The sequence below is a fragment of the Meles meles genome, chromosome 13 (genome assembly GCF_922984935.1).
Source record: "Meles meles chromosome 13, mMelMel3.1 paternal haplotype, whole genome shotgun sequence".
Lineage (NCBI taxonomy): Eukaryota > Metazoa > Chordata > Mammalia > Carnivora > Mustelidae > Meles > Meles meles.
This window is the reverse complement of record NC_060078.1, coordinates 2334435-2362319: the sequence shown is the minus strand read 5'-3', so window position 1 is coordinate 2362319 and position 27885 is coordinate 2334435. Positions and strand designations below refer to the sequence as shown.

The 27885-nt window shown below is 45.0% G+C and overlaps 1 protein-coding gene across 1 annotated transcript in view; it reads right to left on the bottom strand.

Moving 5' to 3' along the window:
• The window catches only part of GNPAT (glyceronephosphate O-acyltransferase), a 32166-nt gene that overhangs the window by 3289 nt on the left and 992 nt on the right, over positions 1-27885 (bottom strand). Inside the window, exons 2-12 of the mRNA XM_046026554.1 lie at positions 21858-22040; positions 14556-14732; positions 12036-12165; positions 9413-9540; positions 9088-9163; positions 8684-8835; positions 8433-8563; positions 6537-6760; positions 3411-3653; positions 1705-1784; positions 704-844 (exon numbers count right to left, since the gene is read on the bottom strand). Coding sequence (XP_045882510.1) covers positions 704-844; positions 1705-1784; positions 3411-3653; positions 6537-6760; positions 8433-8563; positions 8684-8835; positions 9088-9163; positions 9413-9540; positions 12036-12165; positions 14556-14732; positions 21858-22040 — 1665 coding nt within the window. The remainder of the gene's footprint in view (positions 1-703; positions 845-1704; positions 1785-3410; positions 3654-6536; positions 6761-8432; positions 8564-8683; positions 8836-9087; positions 9164-9412; positions 9541-12035; positions 12166-14555; positions 14733-21857; positions 22041-27885) is intronic.

The following is a 27885-nucleotide window of genomic DNA, read 5'->3' as shown; positions in this document are numbered from 1 at the left end:
TGCTGAATGACTTATACTGCAAAAAGGTGCTTACGGGCAGAAGGAGCATTTCTCAGCTGCCCGCTCAGTGTGGGACTTGGCGCAGGGGCTCGCTGTCATGGGTCAGAGCAGCTCCCTGCCAGGATGTCGGTCCCGGGGGCCACTGACCAGGGCTGAGTGCTCAGAGCTCAAAGCCAGGGTCTGCTTCTGGTGAATACGTACGGCCCCTGTGAGGGGCTCTGCCGCAAAATCCCCTTGCCCTTGGAATCCTGGCCCCATTCCTGCCGGGCATCTCTACCATCCCCCCTCTGTTTAACCACCCCTTAGAGCTCTGACAAACTCTCCTGGATACTTGCACTTGAACCTTTACTTCCCCTTCCATTAGCCTTAAGTGATACAATCACTGACATATGACGTATCATTCCAGTCTTGCGTTGACTGAATGCGTGCAGTGTAGCAAACACCGGGCTATGAGAAAAGCCTCGAAGGTACAGTATGATGGCACTCGGGTCTAGGTGTGGTTCTGGGCATCCTGAAGCCGTTTCCCTCTGGGGTCTGAGAGGTGACTCTTCCAACGTCTTCCAACTAGAGCAATCTCTAGTTCCACCATTCACCGGGGGAAGGCACTTGCCCTCCAGACCAGAAGGAAGCAAGCACAGGGTGGGAGGGTCTTAGTTATACTGGATATGGGGAATGAAGGAGAACTTGCAAAAGAGATACATACCTGATAACATTCCACAAAAGGTTTAAAGAGACCTATTAAAAATTCTAACACGGTATTTCCTTTCTCTGTAACTAGGATGTCTCTTGTCGTCACTTGTATCGTCTCGTTTTTACAGAGGAGGTAAGAGCCTTCTTCAAAGTCCTGGGAAGGGAGGGAAGAAGACAGGGAGCATTCACTAATTTAGGTTAACAGGAACTCTGCCGGCCTCAGTAAACACAGCCATGGGTCCTCAGAACTAGAGAACACCAGCTCATTCCACAACCCGTCCAAAAGGTTCCGCTTGTTAGAGAGCAGCCAGAGAAGCATGTGTTCGAACACTCAAAATGCTGAACCCCAAACACAGCAAACACACAAGAGATTCAGGAGCCTTAAAAACCATGACCTGGGTGATGGCTTTTTCTCACTTTGCACAGCCACATTCCTTAAATTTAAATAGAGCATATAGCAGGTCCTAAAGATACGTGGAATTATGCTTATGCCCAAAAAACTGCTGACCTTGTTCTCAACGGAGTAAAACCTGGGCTCCTCGGCACAGTGTACAGAAACCTGATCACCTTCTGTCTATCCTGGTGTATCCCCTGCCCCAGCACACCTGAGGTCCAGCTCTGAGGGTTCGATCCCTCATGAGCTGTCTATGCCGTCAGGCAAGCCCACTGCTCTCTAATCTCAAAGCAAAGGGCCCATACATTGCAACAAGTTGTTAACAGGAAAATGTGTACCGGCTGATAAATTTTTTAACACAACAGTGTTGACTTACTTACAGTGGCTGCACTCAAGGTTTAAGGTTTAAGACTTTCTTTTCACCAAATAATCCCTATGTTACTGATTAACCTTGACCAAGAATCAAAACAGAACTCATCGAAATGTGAGTGTCCCAGAGTTTTGTTATTTCTGCTGCGTACAGCCTTGGGGAAAGGGAAGTCACAAGCGTGAATCCAAGCCTACCACTTCCAGAACTCACACGGTGAACACACTCGTGCTCTTTGGCTGTAAAGATTTACCTTCAGTGCATTTCCTGGAAGGAAGATGAACTCATCTGAAAAAACACTGAGCAGGAAGCAAAAGCAACTGTAGACATCCTCTGGAAATAAATAAATCACATCCAATTACAATGCTGGTTTTAAACTTTCAGGAAGTACCAAGAAGTCTACAATTCTCCAAAATGCACCACTCCAAAGGCATATTATTCAATGCCAAGGACAAGAACGCAGGCCCCCAAAGGAAGTTGTACGGCCAATCCAAATTTGACCTACAGAGTGCACTACAGTGTACAGTGCTAAGAGCTGGGCCCGAGTCACAGCCAGGCCTCCACCCAGCCAGTGCGCTGATGTGCAAGAGGTTACATTTCTTAGAAGCTAGGGTGCTTCACGTTCTCCTGCACACGACTCCCGAGAAGGAAAGGAATGAACTACTTTGATCTTTTCTCTAGTCCTATTTCCTGTTGTCTTTCCCGTATCTTTAGCACTAGAATACACCAGCACACAACAGAAAATACTGTCTCATTCTCCAGACACATAGGTCTCCCCCGCCCATTAGTTAATGAAGAACAGAGGTTTCTTCGTCTTTCTGACACATGCTCCAAACGTTCTCGTTAGAAGAATATGTAGACATGTGGACACGAAGTGCCATCTCCAAGTCCAGGGTGGTTCCAACACTCTAGAAGACCACGCAGGTACCATCCCCGTAGCTGTGAATGAACTCCGATGTAAGAAACCTCAGAACAGGGTTCTCAGTGTGGGTGGCTCAGTGGGTTAAAGCCTTTGCCTTTGGCTCAGGTCATGATCTCAGGGTCCTGGGATCGAGCCCCACATCGGGCTCTCTGCTCAGCGGGGAGCCTGCTTCCTCCTCTCTCTCTGCCTGCCTCTCTGACTACTTATGATCTCTCTCTCTCTCTCTGTCAAATAAATAAATAAAATATTAAAAAAAATCCTTAAAAAAAAAAAAAAGAAACCTCAGAACTAAGACCAAGATTTAAGTTTTCTGTGTCTTGAACTAAGCTGACTTCTCTGCCCATTTCCTCATTCACAAATGAGGGCATGGACACAGGACCTGAGGCTCCTTCCAAGGCTAAAGGTCAAAGTCTGACTGTTCCTTAGAATGATCTATAGAGCGTTGAAAAACAAAAATGAGAACATCAGCATCTGACCCAAACTCTGCACCAATCGAAAGGTGGGGCTCACCCTCCAGGAACTGCAGGGGAGCCTGGGTAGAACACCCTGGACCTTGACGACAGGTTCCTGGGAACAAAAGGGTATTATTCCTGGTCCAGCTCCTCAGTGCCACTAGAACACCACCACGTATCCGGAGGGCACTCCTGCACTGCTGAACTGTTTACTGACTCCCCCGCCCCCCACCTCCCATCAGATAAGGGAGAAAGGGCTTCAGGCCGGGAGAGGGAGAGCTGTGCTCTAATCTCACACCCATGCTCAGGGAATTACGCAACTTGCTAGGCCTCACTTTCCGTATTCATAAAACGAGCAGTCTAGGTTAATTTCTCAGGTCCCTTTCCATTCTCAAATTTGAAGCAGAGGGCCATGTATCGGGGGCACAAACCTAACTGCTTCTGAGTGTACAGGCCCCACTTTTGCCGCTGTCTAGGGTGCACACACGTGGGGCTGAGCACTGTAAGGCTTCAAATGGTGCTCCCTATGTGGAACTGGATGGCCGGGTCTCTTCCAAAGTTCAAGACCACATTCCCCCCAGTTACCTTTCCGGAGCCCGGGGGTCATCTGCAGTGCCAGAGCCACTAAGGAAGGGCGGACAAAAACGTTGAGCAACTGGTTCCTGTAGGCCGAGCACATGAGGAGGGTGATATGCTGGAAAATAAGTCCATCGACCACTTCGGAGTCTCCAGAGTCCATGTTCAGAACCACCTGGTCTTTGACGAGGCTAGCGATGTTGGAGTGCAGCAGAATGTTGGACTGGATAACTTCCTCAGCAGGCTCGTTATCTACACACAGAGACAAGTCACTCAGGCGGGCGGTGGAGACCGCACGGGTCTCTGCTGGGTGTCCAGCAATGTGAGCGGCCTGGCACATTCACTTTCAAGTGCCAGGTTCGAGCTCTGAGCTCTACCAGTCGAACTAATGAGACCCTATGGGAAAGACACTTTTTTTTTCCTGTTTTTTTATTTTTTTTTTTAAGTAATCTCCGTGCCCAATGTGGGGCTCAAGCTGATGACCCTGAGATCAAGAGTCACATGTTCTTCCAATGGAGCCAGCTGGGCGCCCTGTGAAAGAGACTATGAAAGTACCATAACTCTCTCTCTAATGACATTTAACATGCTTTCTTATCTACCCCCAATCTGTTAGCCCTTCTGAAATACATATCGATCCCCACTCTGAAAAGCCAACACTTCCTCAGGAACCAAGTGTATCCCGAGGACTGTAATAGCAAGTTACAGGACAAGAAAATCACATACCAGAAGGTTCGCGATTAGAACACACTTCATTCGCTCACACACACATTCCTTGCTTAGACCAATTAACTCCAAGACCGCAAGAATATTGCTTTGCAACTTTGCTGGTGAAGCACAGGGCAACCCAAGAGGCGCTCCCCTAGCACCAGGCATCCCTGAGCATGAGGGATGCTGAGGAGATCTGGTTTTCCCACATCCGAGAAAACGAAATGACGGGGCCCATTTCAGATTCTGGTAACTCACTCCACTGACACTTCACTAGCCTGGAGATAGCCAAGGAGTTAGAACTACTGAAGCACATTGGGGACATGGTGACAGTCAGCCTTCTTGGCAAGGGAGATCATTTTCCTGCTACCCTGGGCCATAGAGCAGGCTGCCGGGCTACGTGACCATAGGGACACTGCTCCAGGTGGCAACGAGGTCGACCGAGGGGTGTGGTTTTCCTTCTGGGCTCCACCACACCGTTCTGGGCTCATAGGCCTTAGGCCAGCTTGCTCGAGGTAACGATACAACCTATGATACTGTTGTACACATCACAGAGCATGGAACGGTTCGCCAGGACAACAGGTACGGTAAAGAGCTCCAGCCATGAGAACGCAGGCGAGGTGAGTGCAGTAAGAAGAAAGGAACTGGATTAGGAAATGTGCCGAATCACTCTCCATGACTGCTACTTAATACCCACATGGTAGCTGAGTTATTTTAGCTGCTCAACAGAGACAGGCAGCCGCGGACTGGCCGCGCATCGACCCCACCTTGCAAGAGCAAAGCGCTTGTTAGGAGGCGCTCGTGTTCTCACAGGCTCCCGGGCTGGCAGGAGGTAGCACTTGACCTGTTCTTTTCCGGGATCTCCCACCAGAATCACACTCCCAGGAGACCCTGAAAATACTGGGACACGTGTCTGATTCATCTTCGTTTCCCCATTGGTGACCGCCGTCCCGTTTGATGTCCTTTCTGTGAGCAGTTCTGCCTACACATGTCATAGCTCGTCCCGGCTGGGGCAGGCTCCTGTGAGCAGTTCTGCCTACACATGTCATAGCTCGTCCCGGCTGGGGCAGGCTCCTGCCCTTCTCACCAGGGCGGAGCAGCCTCCCGTCCCCGCCCCCAACACCATGGCCCACCTCTAAAGCCCACAAGGGCTGTTCGCTATAGCTGTTTTCAGTCATGCTTCCCTGCTTAAAATCTGCTCCTGTCTGAGTAATCCCTCACCTCATCTTCCTGAACGGCTCCTACTTTTCCATCAAGATGAAACCTGACATCAAAAGTCACTTCTATGAAACCTTCCCAGAGCTGGGACCCTTCCCTACACAATATTCTCAGCAACCCTCTGTGGTTTGTCCGCAGCTTTTTTTTTTTTTTTTTTTTTTAATATTTTCTTATTTATTTGAGAGAGAGAGGGAGAGAGAGGGTGCACATGAGTAGGGGAGCAGCAGAGGGAGAGGGACAAGACTTCTTGATGAGCAGGGAGCCTCGATCCCAGGTCTCTGAGATCACGACCTGAGCCAAAGGCAGACGCTTAACTGATGGAGCCGCCGAGGCGCCCCCATCCATAGCTCTCTCTGTTTACTTCACTGGACCTCGTCTCTAGATCTTCCTGACTTCCACAAGCCAGGAGAACCTCACAGAGGCTACAGCTTGTCCCCTTTGTATCCCTGGCCGTTCCCAGCACCGACCAGACTCAAGAGGTTTAATGAGGGAACAGCAGGGAGCTGCACAGAAATGGATCCCACTTCCGACGGCGCTCTCTGCAATTTTAACCCAGAGAGATTGAAAATGGAACTAAAGCTAACGCTTGTCATATAATATCCCAGACTCCCAGCACAGCATTTGTAACTCTAATGAGGCTTTTACAAAGCTGTTGTTTTCAGAGAATCGTATAAAGTTCTACATGACTGGCCCTTTAGTCCTTAGGATGCTGTGAGGCAAACGGGTTGCGAATATAAGAAGGCTTAAAAGGAGGGCGTACCACCCTGGTCGCGGCGAGCACGAGTCATGCTCAGAACGGTCACACCAGCGCTGCACACCAGAAACAAGCAGGACATGCTCTGCCAACGGTGTCGGTAACAAATAACAAAAATTTAGAAAAAAAGGAAAGAAAGAGGTGGCGTGGAGGGAGGAATGCGTGGAGGACGAGAAGATCCACTTACTCTCGGGGCCACTGGGTGCCGAGGAGATGGTGTTCTCGCTCTCCAGGTACTGCGTCTCCAGGAGGACACGGCGTGTGGACCACTATTCGTTCTCGAGGGATCACTGTGCTGCACAATGTCCCAGAGTGATACAAACAAGTAAAGTTTTCTTTCTCTCGGAGCAAAGCTTTGCTCCATGTCCTGTATAGATGTTTTCATGCTTAGGCTAGGATTCTCCCAGAGTAAGAAAGAAAAGGCGAGCACTCTCAGGACATGCATCCCACATACGTACCGGGCCAAGTGAGAAAGCCGCCGAAGGCCTGGGTTAAGCCTTTGAGCCATAAAGTCTTCTCCACCAGGGCGTCGAAGTCCATGGCTGGCCGGTTCTGGAGCAGAACAGTGGCCGTTAGGGCCCAGGGGCTCAGGACCAGGTTCTGGATCTGCAGCAGCTGCATCCTATAGGCCACTTCCGTGACGAAGGCGTGCACGTCCTCCGGCTGCTTCTGAGGAATATACCTACAAGAACAGCGAAGACCGAGTCACCACTCTGCAGCCTGCGCTGATGGGAGTGGCGGTGGGAGCAGAGACAGACCCTTGGGAGGCTTCTCCGACTTTCTGCCAACCGAATTCTCTCAGGTCACAATGCGAGACTACACCCTGACTTCACTACAGTGTAGCCTGCCCAAGGGGACAGAGTCCTGTTCTTTCAGGTTCCAGGCAAAAACAAAAAAACAAAAACAGAACCAAAAAAAACCCAAAAAACCAGAACTGCTGGTGCTTTATAAACGGATCCATCAATTCTCCTGTGAGAATGGAGGCCTCCGCCGGTAGACCAAACGACAGGGTCCTTCTGGAATCCTCTGTGCTCTGAACACCTGTCTCAGAACACGCATGCCAGGGAACACGGTGACCACTCATGTCTGCGCTGCACAGGCCATCCAATTTGCCTGGCGGCCACACTGCCCTTCTAAGAAGCCCAAGGTCGCCTGCCACGTGCTGCCACGATCCTCGCCGGACAGATTCTTCAGGTGCGTGTCAGCAACCTTGGAATCAGATGCTCTCCAGAGCCTGGACGGCGCAGGATGAAGCAGGGACAGGCGCAGGACCTAGAGCAGGACCACAGCAAGGTGGCTTCGCGTGAAAGCTAGGGCCAATGAGGGCGCCGGGTCCCAGAGAACACCTGGCCGAGCCAATCTGAGAGCTAGAGAGGGAAAGCTAAGCTGACATCCGCTTCAGCGCTGAGGAAGCTGCTAGTGACACATGCCGGCGGCGCCCTGGCATGACAGATAAATGACGAGTGATAGTGTAGTCTCGGGCAGCCTGGCTGAGCAGATGGGTTTTGTGTCCCTTCCTTCCCCAGTGTGCTTCTCCGGATTAAGAAAACCCAGGTATGTATCTGTACCTGCATGCTGAAAGACCCTAAGGCATTCCTGTGCCCATGAACCTGCAACCTTCTGGGGGCACCTGGGTGGCCTAGTCGTTTAAGCATCTGACTCCTGGTTTCAGCTCAGGTCACGAGCCCATGTCGGGCTCTGTGCTCACAGCAGAGTCTGCTTATCCCTCTCCCTTTGCTCTCCTCCCCCATCTTCCCACTGTCTCTCTCTCTCTCTCCCAAATAAATAAATAAATAAAATCTTAAAAAACAAAACTGTAACCTTGAGGGTGGGGAGTCACTCCCATTCATTATCATGTAATCCCTTCTAGGATCAAAAATAACACTTACCATATACTTTGGCGGACCCACCAGTAGTGCTCAGCCACTGTCCCGCCCACAGAATGGGCAGGGGACTAAGTGGCGGAGTGTAGTATAGGCAGGAGGGTACTGGTTCTCCTGAGAAGAACGAGCAGCACCGTCTGACTTTGTGTATTCAATATACATACCCTGCAGCTGTATAATTGGCAAATATAATTCTTTTCTTTAAAAATTTTTTTTACCTTTTATGTAATTCTCCATACCCAGTGTGGGGCTCAGACTCACAACCCCAAGATCAAGAGTCGCAGGCTCCACCCACCGAGTGGCCAGGCGCCCCGCAAACATAGTTCTTTAACTGGAGCTTTCTGCTTCCCTGCTATGTGGTCTCGGATAACCAAGGTTCAGTCCTAGAAGGGGTCAACTCAAGAAGCCCAACCCCACTTCCAGATGCTCATCCTTATTTCTACATCAGTTATGAAAACACAGGTCTTGCACCTTGGAACCAAATTATATGGGCTCCGACTCATCCTCCCAGCTGCCAGCGATCGAAGTGATACCGGGTCGCCAAAATACACGTGGATATTTCCAAACTTTTCAGAGAGGATCTTCCTGGCTTTCAATAATCCCTAATAGTATCAAAACAGAGGGAATGGAACAAAGAAGAGTACGTTCAGAAAGGAGCTAGTGTACAAACCAGCATTTTCTCTAAATTCAAGGAAAATCAAGTTTGGTTATCCTTTACGTACAGTTGTAGATTCTTTTGGCTTTGGAACCCCTAGAAGCTCGTACACGTAAAGCGTTTCTTCCAATACTTTATCATAACTGATGCTGACTGGAACAAGGTAGGTATCAAAAACTTCTCTTTTAAAAAATGGTTCCATCACAATATTCAGAAGACCTGTCAACAGGGAGAAATGGTTTTCTGTATGTAGTGAAGTGTGGAGTGAATGAGGGTCCTTAAACAGGAAGATACTGAAGTATACATTATATCCGCAGCCCATACATAGAAACAGTTACAACTTAAAGAAACAGTTACACTTATGAAGAAAAAAATGAGCTTGCCAAAAAAAAAAAAAGTGTCAAGCTGTAATTAGCAACTATGATGACCCCACACCTGGGAGTGTATTCTTTCGATCTCTAAAGGACCTACCAAATTTCGGAGTCAATGTCTTGGCAGAGCGACTTCTTGTCCCTTCGAGGAAAAATTCAACAGGAGCATAACCATTCTTTAAAGAGAAAACACAAACAAACAGAACAAAACACAAAACCCATTGCCTACTCTGAAAGTGAGAAAAGGTTATTTCAATTCCTTTCCCCAAGCTGTCCCCCACCCCCAGCCTGAAACAGACCGTCGGGGACAAGTAGCCAAGTGGGCCACTCGGGAGTGAAGAATTTAAGTAAGATCCTACAGCAAGCTCAAGCCTGGGCGAAAAGGAAATGCAGCTTGAAGGTACCGGGAAATTATCTGCCTTTACCCGCAACATGGTTTTCACATATTCAGAGAACACCGCCCAGTAGAGTTTATTGCCACCAAAGGTGCGGCGCATGAAGAAGGCGCCCGACATCCGCAGCAGCTCCCCGACCATCTTCATTCCCAGGAAGTCTAAACAAAACACAGAGAAGGGGTTCATCGGTATTTGCAGATCCTGAAACTTTCTATAAATATCTAAACCCACATTCTGTAAAGAAACAGCAGAAGACACCACGATGATATCACTGCTCATACTTCCCGAGCTGAAGATCTGTCCGAAGAAGTATCTAATAGAATCATGGGAGAGAAGGGACAGTGGGGGCAGGCCCACTGGGAGGCTACCTTGTGCGCCCCCACGCACCTCCGTGTTTACAACCCGACGGACCTGAGACGGGGGCCATGGCAGGCAATGAGACAAGCTCGGTAACGTCACCATAATCGAGTTCTTTAGCTACTGCTTCTGCTTGATGACAGACCAGCCTGTGTCTTCCTTGCTTGACAGCTAGACAGATCAGCTCCCACCTTTTTTTTTTTTTTTTTTTTTTTTTTTTTTACCCAGGAGGTAAAAATATCAGCCTTCTTTTGGTGGCACAGATTAAATAAAGCAACTCTGGGATGCTTTATTCTACCATCAGTTTTAAAACCCTCCTTTTTTCCATTTTCCCTAACTTTCAAAGAACTTCCTCACATGTCTGTACAGATGAAAATGCTTTGAAAGTACTTAAGTCCCTGGTAATTTTTATCTTACCATTGACTGCATTTATTAACCAAAGTGTATGCCTGAATCCCAACTTTCCTGGCTCCCTCCAAAGGGAGAAGATAAATAATGGTTTGCATGAGTGATCCTGCTTTTCGGAATCAGCCCTCCAGAAATAAAAGCACTGATATGAGAATATACTGTAAAACTGCAACCACAGAACTATCCAACCATGATAGACCTAGCCTGCTGAATGTTATAACGTTAGACATGAAGTCAGGCCTTGATCTTACACTGTATATAAAATTAACTCGAAATGGATCAAAGGCCTAAATGTAAGACCTAAAAGCATAAAATGCTTAGAAGAAAACACAGAGAGAAAACTTCATGATGTTAAATGTGGCAATGATTTCTTGGACAGGACCCCGAAAGCACAGAGGACAAAAGACACTAACAAAGAAACTGGGCTACATCACCATGAAAAGCTTCTGTGCATCAAAGGATCCACTGATAGATTGCAGAGTCAACTTTGGGAGAGATTCGACGGGAGGAGGGAAAAAATGTCTGCAGATCATGTATCCAATAAGGGATTATTCTCCAGAATACATAAAGAACTCCTACAACTCAAGACCAACAATAACAAAAACAACCCAATTCAAAAATGGGCAAAGGACTTGAATGGATACTGTTCCAAAAAAGATACAGAAATGGCCAACAAGTACATGAAAAGATGATCAACACTGCTCATCATCAGGGAAATGTAAATCAAAATTACACTGAGTACCATGTCCTACCCATTAGGATGACTATGATGAAAACAAAACAAAACAAGAAACAGGGATGCCCGGATGGCTCAGTCGGTTCGGTGTCTACCTTTGGTTCAGGTCACGATCCCAGGGTCCTGGGATCGAGTCCTGCAGAGCAGGGAGCCTGCTTCTCCTTCTCTGCCTGCCGCTCCCCCTACTTGTGTTCTTTCTTTCCCTCTCTCTGACAAATAAATAAATAAAATCTTAAAAAAAAAACAAAACAAAACACAAAAACCACAAGGAAATAAGTGTTGGATGCAGACAAACTGGACCCTCGGGCACTGCATTGGTGGGATGTGAAATGGTACAGTCACCATGGAAGACAGTACAAGTGTTCCTCAAGAAAACCAAAAATAAAACCAGCACGTAAGCTAGCAACTCTACTTCATGGTGCAACATGAGTAGACCCTGAGCACATGACGCTGAGTGAGAGAAACCATCCACGAAAGGACAAATCCTGTAGGTTCCACTCGTATGTGGTATCTAGAGGAGCCAAATTCCTAGGGACAGAAAGTAGAATGGTGGTGGCCAGCGGCCGGCGGGGAGAGCAGAAGGAGTCAGTGCTGACTGGGGACAGAATTTCAGGTCTGCAAGATGAAAAGTAGGTGAAGATTTGTGTGTGGATTCACGTGTGAATGTACTTAATACCACCGAACTATGTGCTTCAAGATGGTTACGGTAGCAAACATAACATTTGTATATTTTGCCATAATTAAAAATACATAAAAGAAAAAAGTTAGATTTCCTGACCTTAGAGATAACCACGTATAAATGATCAAATAAAAAAAGCAAAGGCAGATCGTACATACAAGTGGTACCTCGTTTACAGATTTAAACCAAAACCCGTGTGCGTCGTCCTTGTTTCCGTCTGTAGTGAAGCACAGCACAGAGAGACCTAATCCTGACATCTGGGGTTATATTTATAATATATCTATTATATTATCTATTATAATATTTATAATTATATTTACAATATATTCATTACATTTGTGACATGGTCACTGGGGTTGGACGGCAGAAGGGAGAGGGGATCTGTATCCTCGTTCTCAGTCACCAGTAAAATCATTTCAGCAACTATTTTCATTTTAATAATGAAAGCAGAAGAGGAGAAAAACAATACGCACCCATTCCCGCGGCTATGACGGGTACCGGTAAATCATAGTTGTATAAAAGAAAAGACAACATCAGAAAGTCAATGTAACTTCGATGACTGGGCAGCAGGACGACTGGGTGCTCCTGGATGGCTCGTTGTAGCTTTAAAAGAAAGGTTACAGTTTGAATATTCTCAGTTTTCCTATTATTAAAATCACATGTCACATCAGCAAACGGAAGAACGGGTATACATGGACAGAGGGAATACTACGGATGCCTCCCTAATCCATACAGAACACTTATGTCAGAGTTCTAGTTAAATTACCTCACATAATGCAAGAACATTAAAAATGTACATTTTATAGATCATAATAGAGATGATCACTAACATATTACTTGGGCACCATATTAAGCATTTTATTTTATTTTATTTATTTATTTTTTTTATATTAAGCATTTTACATGCACTGTTTAATATCACATATTTGTAAATAAGGCCTAAGTATTAAGTTCCCCATTTGTGACATGGTCACGCATCTCATCAATGGCCAAGCTGCGAGTGGAACTGAAGTGAGCCTGAATTAAAAAGTCAGCTGTTCGGGCGCCACCTGGGTGGCTCAGTGGGTTAAGCCTCTACCTTTGGCTCAGGTCATGATCTCAGGGTCCTGGGATCGAGCCCCACTCCTTGCCGAGCAGAGAGCCCATTCCCCCCACCGCCCCACCTGCCTCTCTGCCTACTTGTGATCTCTCTCTCTGTCAAGTAAATAAATAAAATCTTAAAAAAAAAAAAGTCAGCTGTTACACAATGTGCTAGACCGGTTGAGTGCAGGAAGAGAGAACAAAATGTCTCTCAGGTAGATTAATAAAAACAAATCTGCATTGGTAGGACAAATGAGCAGTATGGTATTTCTCTATTTATATACTGGACTTTCCACCAGGAAGAATGGGTGCCCTTAGTTAGAAGGAATTTGAGCTTCCAGATATATTCGATAGGCTCTGAGCCTCAAAAATTTTCACTGGGATTAGTGTGTTATCTGTTTTTTAAAAATCTAAATAAAACTCACCAAGCCAAGGTCATGTGTGATCAGTTAAGAAGATGTGGCCAGTCAACATTCTCTGGATGGCTGTATCAAACGCTTTTTTTAAAAAAAAGATTTCTTTCTTTGAGAGAGTGAGAGGGTGCATGAGCACGTGCGGTGGGGCGCAGAGGGGGAAAATCTCAGGCAGACTCCCTGCCGAGCACAGAGACGCAGGGCTCGGTCTCATGATCCATGAGGTCATGACCCCAGTCGAAACCAAGAGTTGGATGCTCAACCGACTGAGCCAGCCAGGCGCTCCCCAAACATTCTTTGAGAGAGAGCCAGAGAGTAACTCAGCAAACTACAGAATAGTCATTAGAGGGGAAAACAAGAAATACATGAAAGTAAATGACTGAATAAAACATTAAAAGACATATGGAAGAATGGAGGTAAGAGCTTCTTAATAAGAGGCAAAACAACATTAAAAATCATAAATGAATAAAAACAGGAAAAGCTCTTTCCAGAAGAAAAAAGACTACACCATGCCTGTTAAATCACTTCTGAGTGATGGAATTAGAAAAATCGCCATTTGCAATCATTAGAGTAATAACTGGTTCAGGAAAAATCATCAGTGTGAAACCTGTGGAGGAGACTCTGCTGGAAACCAGGACCCCTCACCGTCCTCAGAGTCTCTCTTCACATGATTCTTATTCAGTGCCAAGGGAAACAGGGTAACTTCACAGCGGAGAAACCCGGCTGATACCAGATGACGAAAGTGAACACTACCAGTAAGGGGACAGACAGCCACCGCACTCCTTAATCTGTTGCACTGAGAAGGAAACAACGTTGTCTCCTCCCCAAGCCCTACAGAGTGAGTCTAATCCTGAGAAAACATCACTCAAATCCAAATCAAGACATGCTACAAAATAACTCGTCTGTTTTTTTTCCTAAACTAATACGAAACACAAAGACTAAGGAATTATTCTACATTAAAAGAGTCAAAAGAGGTACATAAGCTGAATGTTAATCCCATGTAGGATTTCTTTTGCTATACGAGATATAACTGGTGATCCATGAGATACGAGTGCGGTCTGTACTGTTGTGTATTACTGTTGTATCAGTGCTGTATAATACGGTGCGTTAGTGTTGTATCAATGTCAGTTTGCTTATTTTGATAACTGCACCATAAGGGAACGTCCTTGTTTATGGGAAAAACACAGCAGAGTAGAGGAGAGCATAAAGGAAATGCTGTAAGGGGACCCAGGTGGGTCACACACAGAAATTCTAGGTATTCTAGGTAGGTCAGACACCTGACATGAGGTCAGTGTGGAAGTGTCACTGGACCAAGTGAGTTGGGCTGAAGTCTGTAGGTCTGAAAGTGAACAAGTACCACCCTCCAGAGAAGCAAAGCCTCCTCCACCCAGCCTGGAAGCCTGCTGGTGAGGGCCTGCTCCTTTCGTGCAATGTGAGAGGTCTTGAAGTTGACTAAATCATGAGGGGGAAGAGGTTTCTTTTTAAATAAGCAATACTCACTTTCTGAATACCTTCTTCATTTACACACACTTTTGAGAAAATTTGTTTAAATATTTTGCTCAGGGCAAAGGCAAAAAACCGGATGGCTCCCAGACGCAGTTTGTGGCTCATTTCATCCAAAATCTCACAGGCTTCCTCTCGGAGGACATCGATGGATTGAAGGGATTCCTTGGAAAGCTAGAAAGGGAAAGCAGGGATGTGTCTTTCAAGAAAAGCCAGAACTTGTGTTCACTCAAACCGCTACGACTAGTTCCAAATGGACCCTTATTACATAGCTCCAAAATACTACATCTGCTTTCGTTTTAACCGACATAATTTACTTTCCAACATAACTCAAGTAGATAAATGATCCTATTTAGACAGCTTCAAAGATGGTAATTCAAAGAGAACAGGCCCTCAAGGATAGCGTCTCACCTTTCCATCTGATTTGTTAATAAGCTGACAGCCAAATTCTCTGAAGTAAGCTGTTGCCCACGAACCGGTGTGCTTTTAGCGGATTGCTGCCGCTCATCGACCTGCTCCTTGCTACCACAAGGTAACATACAAAGTAATACACAAAGTAAAATAGAAGATCAGGTTGAAGTAACCATTCAGACTATATCAGATATACAGGTCCCTGGGACAAAGCTTTCCAAAGTATCCACGTAACTAGTGAAGCCAATGCCCTCACACTGGAACTCTCTTTACTCCGAAGGGTACCACATCTTTTTCTAAAGAGAACAACATGTTGGCTGTGTGCTAGGCCTGGGGACAGGGGTAAGGCAGCTTCTGTCCTCAGGGAACTCCAGTATGACCCCTTAAGCGAGCACGTTGAAAAAGAACAGCGTCTATGTGATAAACAGTATTTATCCTTCGCAGAGGAGAATGTTCTAGGATGTGGTCCAGAAGATGAGAGGGTAGGATGCTGGAGTCCCAGTTACCTAAACTATATGCGGTGGAGAAATATCTTCTTTTTTTAAAAATAATTGAGGTGAAATTAACATACATAAAATTAGCCATTTCAAATTAAATTCTGTGGCACTTGTTACCTTCACAAATGGATAATCAACCTCTCCCTAGCTTCATATTTTATCTTTTTCAGGGAAAAAGAGGAATCAATGGATTGGTGGTAAGGATGGATTTCAGGAAACAAGCCTAGGAAAAGGGAGTACAGTTGGAAAACCATCAAGATAGTTCAGGCAGGAGACAGAGAAGGCCCCCAAAAGGCAATAATAGGTGCTGAAGGGTAGAGGAAGGGGAGTGAGGTGCTCGGTTGTTTCAGGCAACGGAATGGATGGTGGGGCCGTCCTGAAATTGGGGATAGAGAGCAGGTGTAGAAGACAGTGTGGTGCAGGGGTTAAGAAGGTGGCTATACTGATTTTGACATGTTTGGAGACGTATAAAGTAGGTGACCTGCAGGGGGGAGGACGGTGGGAGATAAGAGTCTGAACCCTGATTATCTAGCCAAGGCTAGAGGTCCCGTTTGGGAATCACCAGACTACAGATGAAAATGGAAATGACAGGAGTGGATAAAATGGACCAGGGAGGCTGCAGGGATGAAGATAAGAACCTTGAGAAACACTTAGCCATCAGATAGAAGAACTTGTAAAGAGACTAACAAGGAAAATGGTAAGAGAACTGTACTGTGTGATGCCATAATGTGAAGGTAAGAGAGGTCCTGCAGGAGACAGTGTCCAACAAAACTGGACACAGTAGAAACACAGTGCAGACTAAAAGGACCCCTTTGTCTGGGTCACTTGGAGATGCACAGCAACCTTTACGGGAATCAAGGGCAGCAACCTGCTGAACCTGGGAGGTGCACGGGAAAGGACACACTACACCTTTGAGGAATTAGGATGAGAAGGGAAAGAGAAATGGAGCATTAAAAAACAAAACAAAACAAAACATGGCTGAAAGGGTTCCTGCCAACCCCACCCCCCCAATCCAGGAAGTGCCGAGGCCAGCTGGGCCCATGCAGAAGCCTGAAGAGGAGGACAGACAAGTTCTCAGAGGATCTGAAGGAAATGGACAGAAGGGAGAACACAGGTGAGCAGGTTGGTCAGTTCAGAAGGAATGGCCTTCTCCAGGACTGGAGGAAAGCACGGAAGCAGAGAATGACCTATTTTCTTATTTTGTGCAATCGGGCTTCTTATCTGCCCAACAAATATGTCTCCCCTACTAGATCCTTAAAAGATGAGCATTAGCTCTATAACCCCGCCCAGTATTGTCCCTTCACAGTCTGTTCTCCACATCACAAAGCAGAGTGGTTTCTTTTTTTGTTTCTAAGATTTTTATTTATTTGAGAGAGAGAGAGCATGAGCAGGAACAGAGGCAGGCAGAGAGAGAGGGAGAAGAAGACTCCCCTGCTGAGCAGGGAGCCCGACATGGGGCTCCATCCCAGGACCCCAGGGTTATGACCTCAGCTGAAGGCAGATGCTCAGCCGACTGAGCCAGCCATTTGCCCCTGAGCGGTATCTTAAATGCAGAAGTAATCTCATCTTTCCTGGGCTAAAAGCCCTTCAACAGCTGCATAGCATTCTGTGAGACAAAGGCAGCCTGAGTCCGCAGCAGAGATGGAAGAAAATAGACAAGAGCTATTGAGAAGAGCAAACTGGCAGCAGCTCTTAGTACCCCACAGCACAGGAAGGGAAAAGCGAGAAGCCGAAGATGGCGTTGAGATTTTTGGTAGGAGCAGCAGGTATAAGGAGGGGCCGTTCTTGGAGATATGCAGAACTGGGTGTAGGGGATGTACATGGTACCGCGGTGGGGGTGGGAGGGTCAAAGACTTTGATTCAGATATCCCAAATGGGAGATGCTTTTGGGATTTTCCAAGTAGGGATTCCAGTAGACATAAAAGTACATGTATGAAACGCAAAAGAGATCTGGGCTGAAGCAAGAGATACCAGTTATTATTTACTACATATTGTTGCTTATTTATAATAATACATTATTATAACAATATAATAGGGAGACATCAGCATAAGGAATTACAATTCTGGTAATACATAAAACAGCCCAGTAAGTAGGCAGAATAAGAAGGGATTAGCACAAAACCTCGAGGAGCAGCAGCATTTCAAGAGACAGGCAGAGGAAAAGAAGCCCACAAAGACAACTGAGGAATGATAAAAAAAGATTTGGTGTGGGGGGGGGGCCACCTGGCTGGTTCCGTTGAAGCCTGTGCCTCTTGATCCCAGGATCGTGGGTTCAAGCCCCCCAGTGGGTGTAAAAATTACTTAAAAATAAAATCTTAAAAAAATTTTTGGTGGGTAAGGGGGAGAATATGGTATCACAGAAAGAAAGGAGGGAGAGTGTGCCAAGGGCTACAAAGGGTGTCAACAAGGTTGATTTTAGCCATCAGGAAGGAATCATTCTCAGTCTTGGAAAGAGCAATTACAGTGGGTTAGAAACCGGATCCCAGGGAGCTGCGTGTACACGGAGGGTGAGAAAGTAGAGCCCCGAGTATGGCAAACATGGCTGACTTCTTCCCGGAGTAGAGAAGTGGGAAAGGAAGAGCCGAGTCACAAGGAGAGAAGGAATCTGCCAGAAAAAGGCTGATCCCAGCGGGAAGAGGACTTCGCGAGTTCAGGGTAAAGAGCCAATGAAGAGGAAGAAGTTGAAGACATTTGAGGGGAGAGACCATAAGCAAAGTCCCCGAGGAGGACGGAGCCAGTCAAGTTCAGAGCGCAGGAGTAGGGGAGGGGTTGGCCTCCAACAGGAGAGCTTCCTGTCTCGTTTTCACTGGAGGAAAGAAGAGAATGAGGGTATCAGATGCAGGTGAATTAGTAGCTTGATCACAGAAAGCAGAGAGTGGTCAAAACGGTATACGTTTTCTTTGGGAAGTAGGAAGAAATGTCACCTGTTGAGGCTAAGGGGCGGAGGCTGGAGGTTCGGAAAGTCCTCGGTTAGAGGACGGACACTGACACTCCCAGTTGGGAGAACAGGAGAAAGTTCCCTGGGTAAACAAGGACTCCTGGGTAACACAGAAGGCCCAGCTGTGCTGCATGATCCTGAATTTATAACAATTCCAATCTACCTACACTGAGTGATTTTTTTTTTTTTTCTCAGTAGAATAGGCAAGTTTGAGAAACACTGGCTTATATCAGTCATGCTTAACTGGCTGCGTGTGAGAATTACTTGGAGAGCTTTTAAAAAAGAAAAAGAAGAAAGAGATACCTGGGTCCTATTCCAGACCAATTATATCAGAATCGCTGTGGACAGGACAAAAGCATTTTTTTTTTCACTCATTCATTCAAGAAATATTTATTGAAAATGTACTATGTGCTAGGCACTAGCAATACAGCAAAAAGAGAGAGAGAGAGAGAGAGATAAAAATATTGAATACAGAAAAAAAAGAGAGTCATAAGGGAGATAAAAATTTTTGCCTTCATGGAGTTTATGTACTAGTAGAAAATAATAGTTATCCTTCTATGAAAGTTCTCCAGGTAATTCTTTTTTTTTTTTTTTCTTCCAGGTAATTCTAACAAAGAGCCAGTATTGAGAACCACTATCTTTAGGTTCTAACTGATGAGGAAACTTTACTTCACTTATGAAACAGGCTGAGTCAGATATGACTAATAGTTTCCCCCAAGACAAATCACAACAGACAGATTAAACCAAAAGGATTAGGAGCGCAGGTCATACGTTCAAATCATAAGAGAGCAGAGAGAGGCCCTTGGGTGGCTCGGTTGGCGAAGTGTGTGCCCTCAGCTCAGGTCATGATCCTGAAGACCTGGGCTTGAGCCCCAGGTCAGGCTCCCTGCTTCTCTCTCTGCTCTTCATCCCACTGGTACTCTCTCTCACTCTCTCTCTCTCTCTCAAATAAATAAAATCTTAAAAAAAAAAAGTTTTTAAAAAGAAGAAAACAGACAGCAGAGATAAAGAATTTCTCTGAGGTTATAGGCCTAAATTCCACTTAAAAATCAATAGAGGGGGTGCCTGGGTGGCTCAATGGGTTAAGCCTCTGCCTTCAGCTCAGATCATGATCTCAGGGTCCTGGGATTGAGCCCCACATCAGGCTCTCTGCACAGCAGGGAGCCTGCCTCCCCCCCACCGCCTGCCTCTCTCTACTTGTGATCTCTCTCTGTTGAATAAATTAAAAAAAAATCTTAAAAAAAAAAATAAATGGAGGGGTGCCTGGGTGGCTCAGGTTAAGCATCTGCCCTCAGCTTAGATCATGATCTAGGGGTCCTGGGATCGAGCTCCACATCAGGGTCCCTGCTCAGCAGGGGAGTCTGCTTCTCCTCCTCCCTCTGCCCCTGTACTCTCTCTATCTCAAATAAATAAATCTTAAAAAAAAAAAAAAGAAAAGTCAATGGAGCACAGTCTCTACAGGTAAACTTCAAAGCCTGGGAGCAGCTGAACAATGTGACAGGGAGGGCTGGCCATGAGGAAGCTGTAATCGCGCCCCCCGAATACCTCTATCTGATGTCTTCAAATGACATGCCCAAAACAGACCTAGCTTTTCTCCCAAGCCCAATCCCTCTCCTAAATTCCCTATCTCAGTGAATGCTTCTGTCATCCTGTCTCTCTTTTCCTTCCCATCATTCATCCAGTTGATCATAAATAAGGTCTATTCCACCTCTGAAATTTTTCTTTCTTCTTTTTTAAGAGACGGAGCGAGAGAGGAGGAGGAAGGGGCAGAGGGAGAATCTTAAGCAGGCTGGATGCTCAGCACAGAGCCTGACACAGGGCTCTAGCTCATCATGACCCTGAGATCATGACCTGAGCCAAAATCCAGACTCGGACGCTTAACCGACTGCACCACCCAGGCAACCCTACCTCTTAAATTTCTTAAATCTGTCCATCTCTGTTTCTACAACCGCAGTCTATGCAACTGTGATCCCACAAAGGGATTACTGGAAGAGCATCATAAGCAGACTTCCTGTCTCCATTTGTTGGTGTTTCTAAAACATTAACTGTTCAGGCCACACTCCAGCCTGAAACCTTTCAATGGCTTTGCACTGTATGTAGATTAAATCTAACTCTTCTGGATGGTTTATAAGATTAATTTATTATTTATTTTTAGAGAGAGAGAGAAAGAGAGAGAGAGTGCACAAGTAGGGGGGAGGGCAGAGGGAGAGACAGTGAAGAAGAGAGAATTTCCAGCAGACTCTTCACTGAGCAGGGAGCAGAACGTGGGGCTTGATCTCAAGACCCTGAGATCCTGACCCAAGCTGAAGTCAGACACTTAACTGACTGAGACACCCAGGTGCCCCGTCTAGATAGTTTATAAAACCCTCTGTGACGTGGCCCCCGTTTGGTTCTCTACATTCTTTCCATTGTATCCTGTCTTTGCTCTCTTCGGTCTGGTCATACCAAACTGCTTCTAGTACTGTGCGTATGCATGTTCTCTAGTTGCTAAAATATGCTGGTGCTTCCTGAACTCTGCTATACTTTGGAACCAACAGGGCTTCTTCTTCTTTTTTTTTTTTTGAGAGAGAGAGGGAGAAACAGAGAATCTTAAGCAAGTGCCACGACCAGCATGACGCCCAACAAGGGGCTCCATCTCACGACCCTGAGATCCTTACCAGAGCTGAAACCAAGAGCAGACACTTAACCCAGGTACCCCTGGACTGGGCTTCTTTAAACACCACTACTAGGATGTCTGGCTCCTTCCCCAACATTCTGATTTAATTCATATGGGGATGAGATCTATGCACAGGGATTCTCGACACTTTTACCAGCAATTTTAATGTGCAGTGAGATTTAACCATGGGGAAAAAAGTTACTTGCTCTGCTAGGAATACTTCTTCACCCACTTCACCTGGAAAACCACTAACCATCTGTTAGGCATCATTTAAAAAAAAAAAAAATCATTTTTCTAATTCCTTACACAAAATCATTTGCCCTATAATTACTGGCCCTGTACACTGGGTTCCCACTAGCGTGTCTTGTATCGTATTTCCTTGTAATTGTACAACTGGTGTCATTCCCTGTCAGACTACAGTTGACCCCTGAAGAATATGGGGGCTGGGTGACGACCCCCCATGTGGGTTGAAAATCCATGTGTAACTTTCGACTCCCCCAAAACTTGACTAATTGCCTACTCTTGACTGACAGCCTTACTGGTAACATCAACAGTTGATTTACACATATTTTTTATGTTACATGCATTATAGACTGTTTTTAAAGAAAAGTGTTTTTAAGAAAACTGTAAGGAAAACACATTTACAGTACTGTACTGTATTAAAAAAAATCTAAAAAAAACAAAAAAAAACAAAAACCAAACAAACTATGTGTAAGTGGACCTGTGCAGTTCAAACCTGTGTCATTCCTTGTTGATAATGAACAAGTCTGGCTGTGGTTGAAGACGGAATCACTTACCTGTTTAATGACATAATGAACCTCTTCGGAACTGAGAACACTAGATTTAATATCACTTGGCTTGCAAGGAGTAATTCCCTTATAGACAAGAGGTGTGTAACACTTCATCGCAAATTTCAAGTCACTGACATGCCTCCTCTCCTCTAAAATGTCTTCAAATTCGTCCCATTTTTTGAGTTCCTTCTGTGGTAAGGCAAATGAGAGAAAGTAATGCATACAATGTAAAGTAAATCAGGACAGATTAGAGACTACATTGGTAAGGTTTCATCTTTGCCCACATTCTTATGCTATGACATATGAATACACTGATAACAGGTCTTTCTATACTAAGGAAAGGAAATGTAGGGGCGCCTAGTGGCTCAGTCGTTAAACGTCTGCCTTTGGCTCAGGTCATGATCCCAGCATCCAGGGATCAAGCCCTGCATCACATCAGGCTCCCTGCTTGGCAGGAGGCCTGCTTCTCCCTCTCCCACTTCCACTCCCCTTGCTTGTGTTCCCTCTCTCACTGTGTCTCTCTGTGTCAAATAAATAAATAAAATCTTAAAAAAAAAAAAAAAAGAAAAAAGAAAAGGAAATGTAATGATAGTTGGGGTCACAAAATGGATATTGAGTATTATTGCTGCTTGCTGTCTTTGTATATCCAGGATCCCTCCAGGAAAGTTAAGAAAGAGAGCAAAGACTGAGACTTTAAGCTCGAGAATAATCTGATTAACTTTACAATCGATTTTATTTGATCAATTTTATCAAACACATTGACGAATTTGTTTTGTCTGTCTCTTCTACTTAGCTTTAAAATTAAATAAGAGCATATAACAGAAATTCAAAATTATGTTAAACCAAATAAAAATATAAGGGAGCAAATAAAAGGAAAATTCACTTAAGAAAAAAGTGCTCTCAACTATCATATGATCTCCCTGATATGAAGAAGTTGAGAGGCAACATGGGGGGTTTGGGGGTAGGAAAAGAATAAACGAAACAAGATGGGATCGGGAGGGAGACAAACCGTAAGAGACTCTTAATCTCACAAAACACACTTGTGGAGGGTAGGGAGACGGTGGTGGGGTTATGGACATTGGGGAGGGTATGTGCTATGCTGAGTGCTGTGAAGTGGGTAAACCTGGCGATTCACAGACCTGCTAATAGACCTAGGGCTAATAATACATTATATATTTATTAAAAAATAAAAAAAATATAAGAAAAGAAAAGAAAAAGTGCTCCTATAGGAGCTACTGGCGAGCAGTCGGTACTTGCTAGGACTACTTTCTTATCCCCTTTGACTCCAGACAGTTTAGCTTCCATCCAACCAACCCCTGAAACCGCTATTTATCAGGTTACCTATGACTTCTGAATTGTTAATTCTTAAAATTCCGTTTTTCTGATTATAAAAGTAATAATAGTAATAATGATAATTTTAGCTAACATGTACAGTTGTTTCCTAAATGTCACGCCCTATTCCAAGGCATTATTCCTAAATACAGGAATGATCCTCACAAAAATGGGAAAACCAAGGCACAAAGAACCAAAATAACTTACTCGGTTCTACAGCTCTCAAAGGGCAGAGACATGATTCAAACTCAAGCCTTATGGCTTCACAGACCTTGCTCCTAACCTCTATTCCACACTATTCACCATATTAACTACGGAAAGTTTGGAAACATGGAAACATATAAGTAAAAATAAACTGCCCACAGTTTTATACCCCAGGAATAACAACTCTTTACCGCTTCCTACTTTTCCTTTTTTTTTCCCATTCACAGCTACACAAATACAGTTTTTATTCAACATGTGGACCATACCAAATATAGTTTATCTTGCCTTTTCAAATATAGTATGAGCATTTTCCTGTATTAAATATTGTTTAAAAGCATTTTAGTGGAGGCAACTTCTTCAGATACTTTTTTCCCTGGTGATGGAAGGGCTGGGGTTTGGCCTTTACCCTCTTGCAGAAGTGCTATTGAGATGGTGCGGACGCCTGGTCATGCATGGCTCCCGCCACTTCCATCTATGGGGCTTTGATGAGAAGCCAAGAGCCATATCCCTTGTCCCTGGCTACTGTGGGTTTTGCTGACACATGGCTGTCTTCCACCTGGGGTTGGGCAGACCCTAGGAACTTAACATCTTTCCTGCATTAACCTATGTGGCAGCTGTCAACTTACTGGGGAAAAATGCTTAGCGATCAGGTCACTTTTACTTCTTTATCTTAAACAGGTACAGGGTTTCATAAAAAAAAAATTTCTCCTAATTACCAAAGTGCTATGTATTCATTATAAAAATCTGGAAGATACAGTAAAGCACACAGAAGAAAATTAAAATCACCTGTTGTCCAATGACCCAGGGTCCATTTTAGTGAATGCTTTTTTTTCTGGACATGTAGACACACTCCCTCCCCTGACACACATACATTTTGATTTGCCCACGTAATTTTTCCACCTTATGTTATAAATGCTTCCCTTTCATTTACATTCCTTCCACCGCATTATTTTTAATAATGGACATGTGAATTATTTTTCATGCGTTGCTATTAGAAGAAATTGCAACACACATTATTGCTTCTTCCAAATTTAATCATTAAACCCTGGTCTTTTTCTAGTCTTCAACTTCCTAGATCTCCCTCCAGCCTGACACCATTCTCAAGGGCTCCTTCCTTTCCCCATCTCCAACCATCCTGAAATTTTCCTATTTTGGTTTTTAATTCATGACTCTTGTCACAGCAGAAGATCTACCTCATTGCCCTAAACCAGTGATTCTCAACCTGAAGGGAAAACTGCCCCCCCCCACCCCAAAACTAAAATATGTCTTCTTTCCTCCCACTTCCCTTAATGGTAACATCCCCAACCCTCCTATCTTCATACACTGCGCTGAGTCCTCACACCTACTCAGCTGGCTTTAGATACTAATTATACACGCTGTTGAATTTCCTGCTCTGTTCTCTTCACCCATGTGAGCTCCTGATAGACACATTGAGTTGAAACGCTTCACCTTTGCCCTTTCCCAAACTGAACTCACTTCTCTTCTGCACGATCCTACATGATTATTTCCCAGAAATCTCAGCAACCGCCATGCCACATACATCCCTTTGCCTTATCCTAGACCCCTCCTCCCTCATCCTTACACATGATCCATCTAATCCTGTCCAGGTGGCCTTTCAGGATGTGGCAGGACTACTCCTTGGTCTCAGGTCTCGCCTGTGCACTTTATCACTCTAACCCCCTCACTCCTTGCCCCTTTGAATCAACCCTCCATGCTGCCATGTTTTCTTTTCAAAACACAATTCTGACCAATTGTTCCCTGGTTAAAATACTTCAATGACTCCCCACCTCCTTCAGAATTAAGCCTCAAGCCACTTCTGGTATCACACAAGAAACTCTATGACCTTGTCCTTGTCCTTCCCTCTCTAGCCTCACTGCCCACCATGCTCAAGGTCTACTCGATAGCAAGTGATTCACCTTTCCCTAATACAATCCACTGTGGACATGCTTCTGGGCCTTGGTCCCTGCTCATCTCTGGGCCCTGAGGGCCTTTTTGTTTCTCTGTCATCCTTGCTCAGGCCTCCCTACTGTGAAAACCCTCCTTGAGCTGCCCACAAGGATGCACACTGCCTTTCTCATTAGAATGTCTTTGCCTACTACCTACATATTTTAGGGTATGTAGTCATGACCCTGCAATTATTTGCATGTCTGTCTCCCTAAGATGCAATTATCTTGAAGGTGGGAAACATGTGATCTCTCTGTATTTCCCAACACCAAGCTGCATTTGGAATATAGCATAATCCAACGACTACATGTTGAAGTAATGGAAAAAGATACAGAATGTTAAACTGAGAACATGACCAGGTTAATAAGAATATAAACAGAAGACCATTTGTGAGTTTCAACATAAAAAGGGTAGCATGTAAGACATGTGAATATGCAAACACCAACACATATACAGAGAATATATGTGGGAAAAATCTAACTGCTAGAATTCTGGTGGAAAACAGCAAGTCCTTGTAACATACTATGCTCTTGATTCTAAGTTTCAAGAACCTTCTCAAACTTCACACTTCTCATTAGTAAAACAAAAGGCAGTTTATATATAGACTCAGACTTGGTACAATGCAACAAACTATCATAAATTATATAATTTTAGGGATAAAAGGGGACTCAGAGACTTTCCACTTAGTGGTCCTGGGGGTGGAAAGAGAAAAGGATCAGAATCAGCTGGGGAGACAAATATATACTATATATATTAACATACAGGCACTTATAAACAGGTTACATGTTTATGAATATATAAAATACTTACAAATAAGTATATGTGTGTGTATATATGTATATACACGAGGCGAGGAGGGGGTAGGTAGAGAGAGGAGAGAGGTGGAGAAACAGGAAGAGACCCTTTCTGCACTGATCACCTGGAAATACTGTGTACCATTTCCCGACTCCTCCCTCAACAGAGACTGAACTGATCATCTCCTTTGAGTCCTGACTGAGCCTTTCACAACAGCATCTAAAATACTTCATTAACCTGGATTGGTATCTCCCCTACATGCCTATAAACTTCTTGTCTGTGTAGGTAATGTGTCTTATGTGCTTCGTCTTCTCAGTTCCTAGTAAGCACTCAATCACTGTAGAATGAAAAAATAAAATACTGAATGAAGCCACCCCCTGAACCCTGCAGAGGAGGGCTCCCTAGTACTCCCAGGCTAATGCTCACACTGCTCCCACTCGGGTCCCAGCTGGTGTCTAATCCAGCAGTTTCTAGCCCAGGCTGCACATGAGAATAACCTGGGCACTTTAAAAATATACTGATGCCCAGGCCCCCCCCTGAGATATTATTTTTATTTTTTTAAAGATTTTATTTATGTACTTGACAGAGATAAACAGCGAGGGAGGGAACACAAGCAGGGGGAGTGGGAGAGGGGGAAGCAGGCTCCCGGTCGAGCTGGGAGCCCGATGTGGGCTCCATCCCAGGATCCTGGGATCATGATCTGAGCTGAAGGTGGATGCTTAATGACTGAGCCACCCAGGCGCCTCGAGAATTTTTTTTTTTTTTTTTTTTTTAAGAAGGCTCCACGCCCTGAGACCAACACCTGAGATAAAGAGTCAGACGCTGAAATGATTGAGCCATCCAGGTGCCCCTAGAGATTCTTGATTCATTTGGTCTGTAGATGGCACCTGGGCATCAGAATGATTTTTAAAAGCACTCCCAGTGACTCCTACATGCAGCTAGGGTTGAGTGTTAACTACTCATTTGTTGGCCTTCCCGAAACCATAATGGAGAAGTATTTACCAGCATAAGATAAATATATTTACAAGGCTACTTATCTAGGAGCACAATACAAAGAGGAGCCCAAAAAAGAAGGTTTAGGCTATTGCCCCCCCTTTGTTTCTCTCTCTTACTTTTTACAGCAGCCCCCTTCTTACTTGCCAGTAAACAGGCTTCTCCTTGTACCTCTCTTTTGAAGCCCTGGGGGCTCCATTCATTCAACAGAGTTACGGAGAGCCCACAATGTTCATAAAGCATGAACAAAGCAGACAAAGAATGTCAAAAAAAGGGGCGCCTGGCTGGCTCAGTGGGTTAAGTCTCTGCCTTTGGGGGCGCCTGGGTGGCTCAGTGGGTTAAAGTCTCTGCCTTTGGCTCAGGTCATGATCCCAGGATCCTGGGATCGATCCCCGCATCGGGCTTTGCTCAGCGGGGAGCCTGCTTCCTCCTCTCTCTCTCTCTGCCTGCCTCTCTTCCTACTTGTGATCTGTCTGTCAAATAAATAAATAACATCTTTAAAAAAAAAAACTTAAAGAAAAAATAAAGAATGTGTACTGAAGGAGCCTACACTCCCTTAAGGAAAGAACAGACAACAAATAAACAAGTTTACTGAGTGTTTAACTATGTGAGAGCCCTGATTTATAGCACTCGCCAATTTTGGCGGCATTTACACTCCCATCATGGCAGATTTTAAGCTACCAACATGACCTCACTGAACAAGGAGCTGGGGAGAGCTGTGTAGTAGCCATGATCACATAGGATTTCCATCTCCGAGCATGGCGGA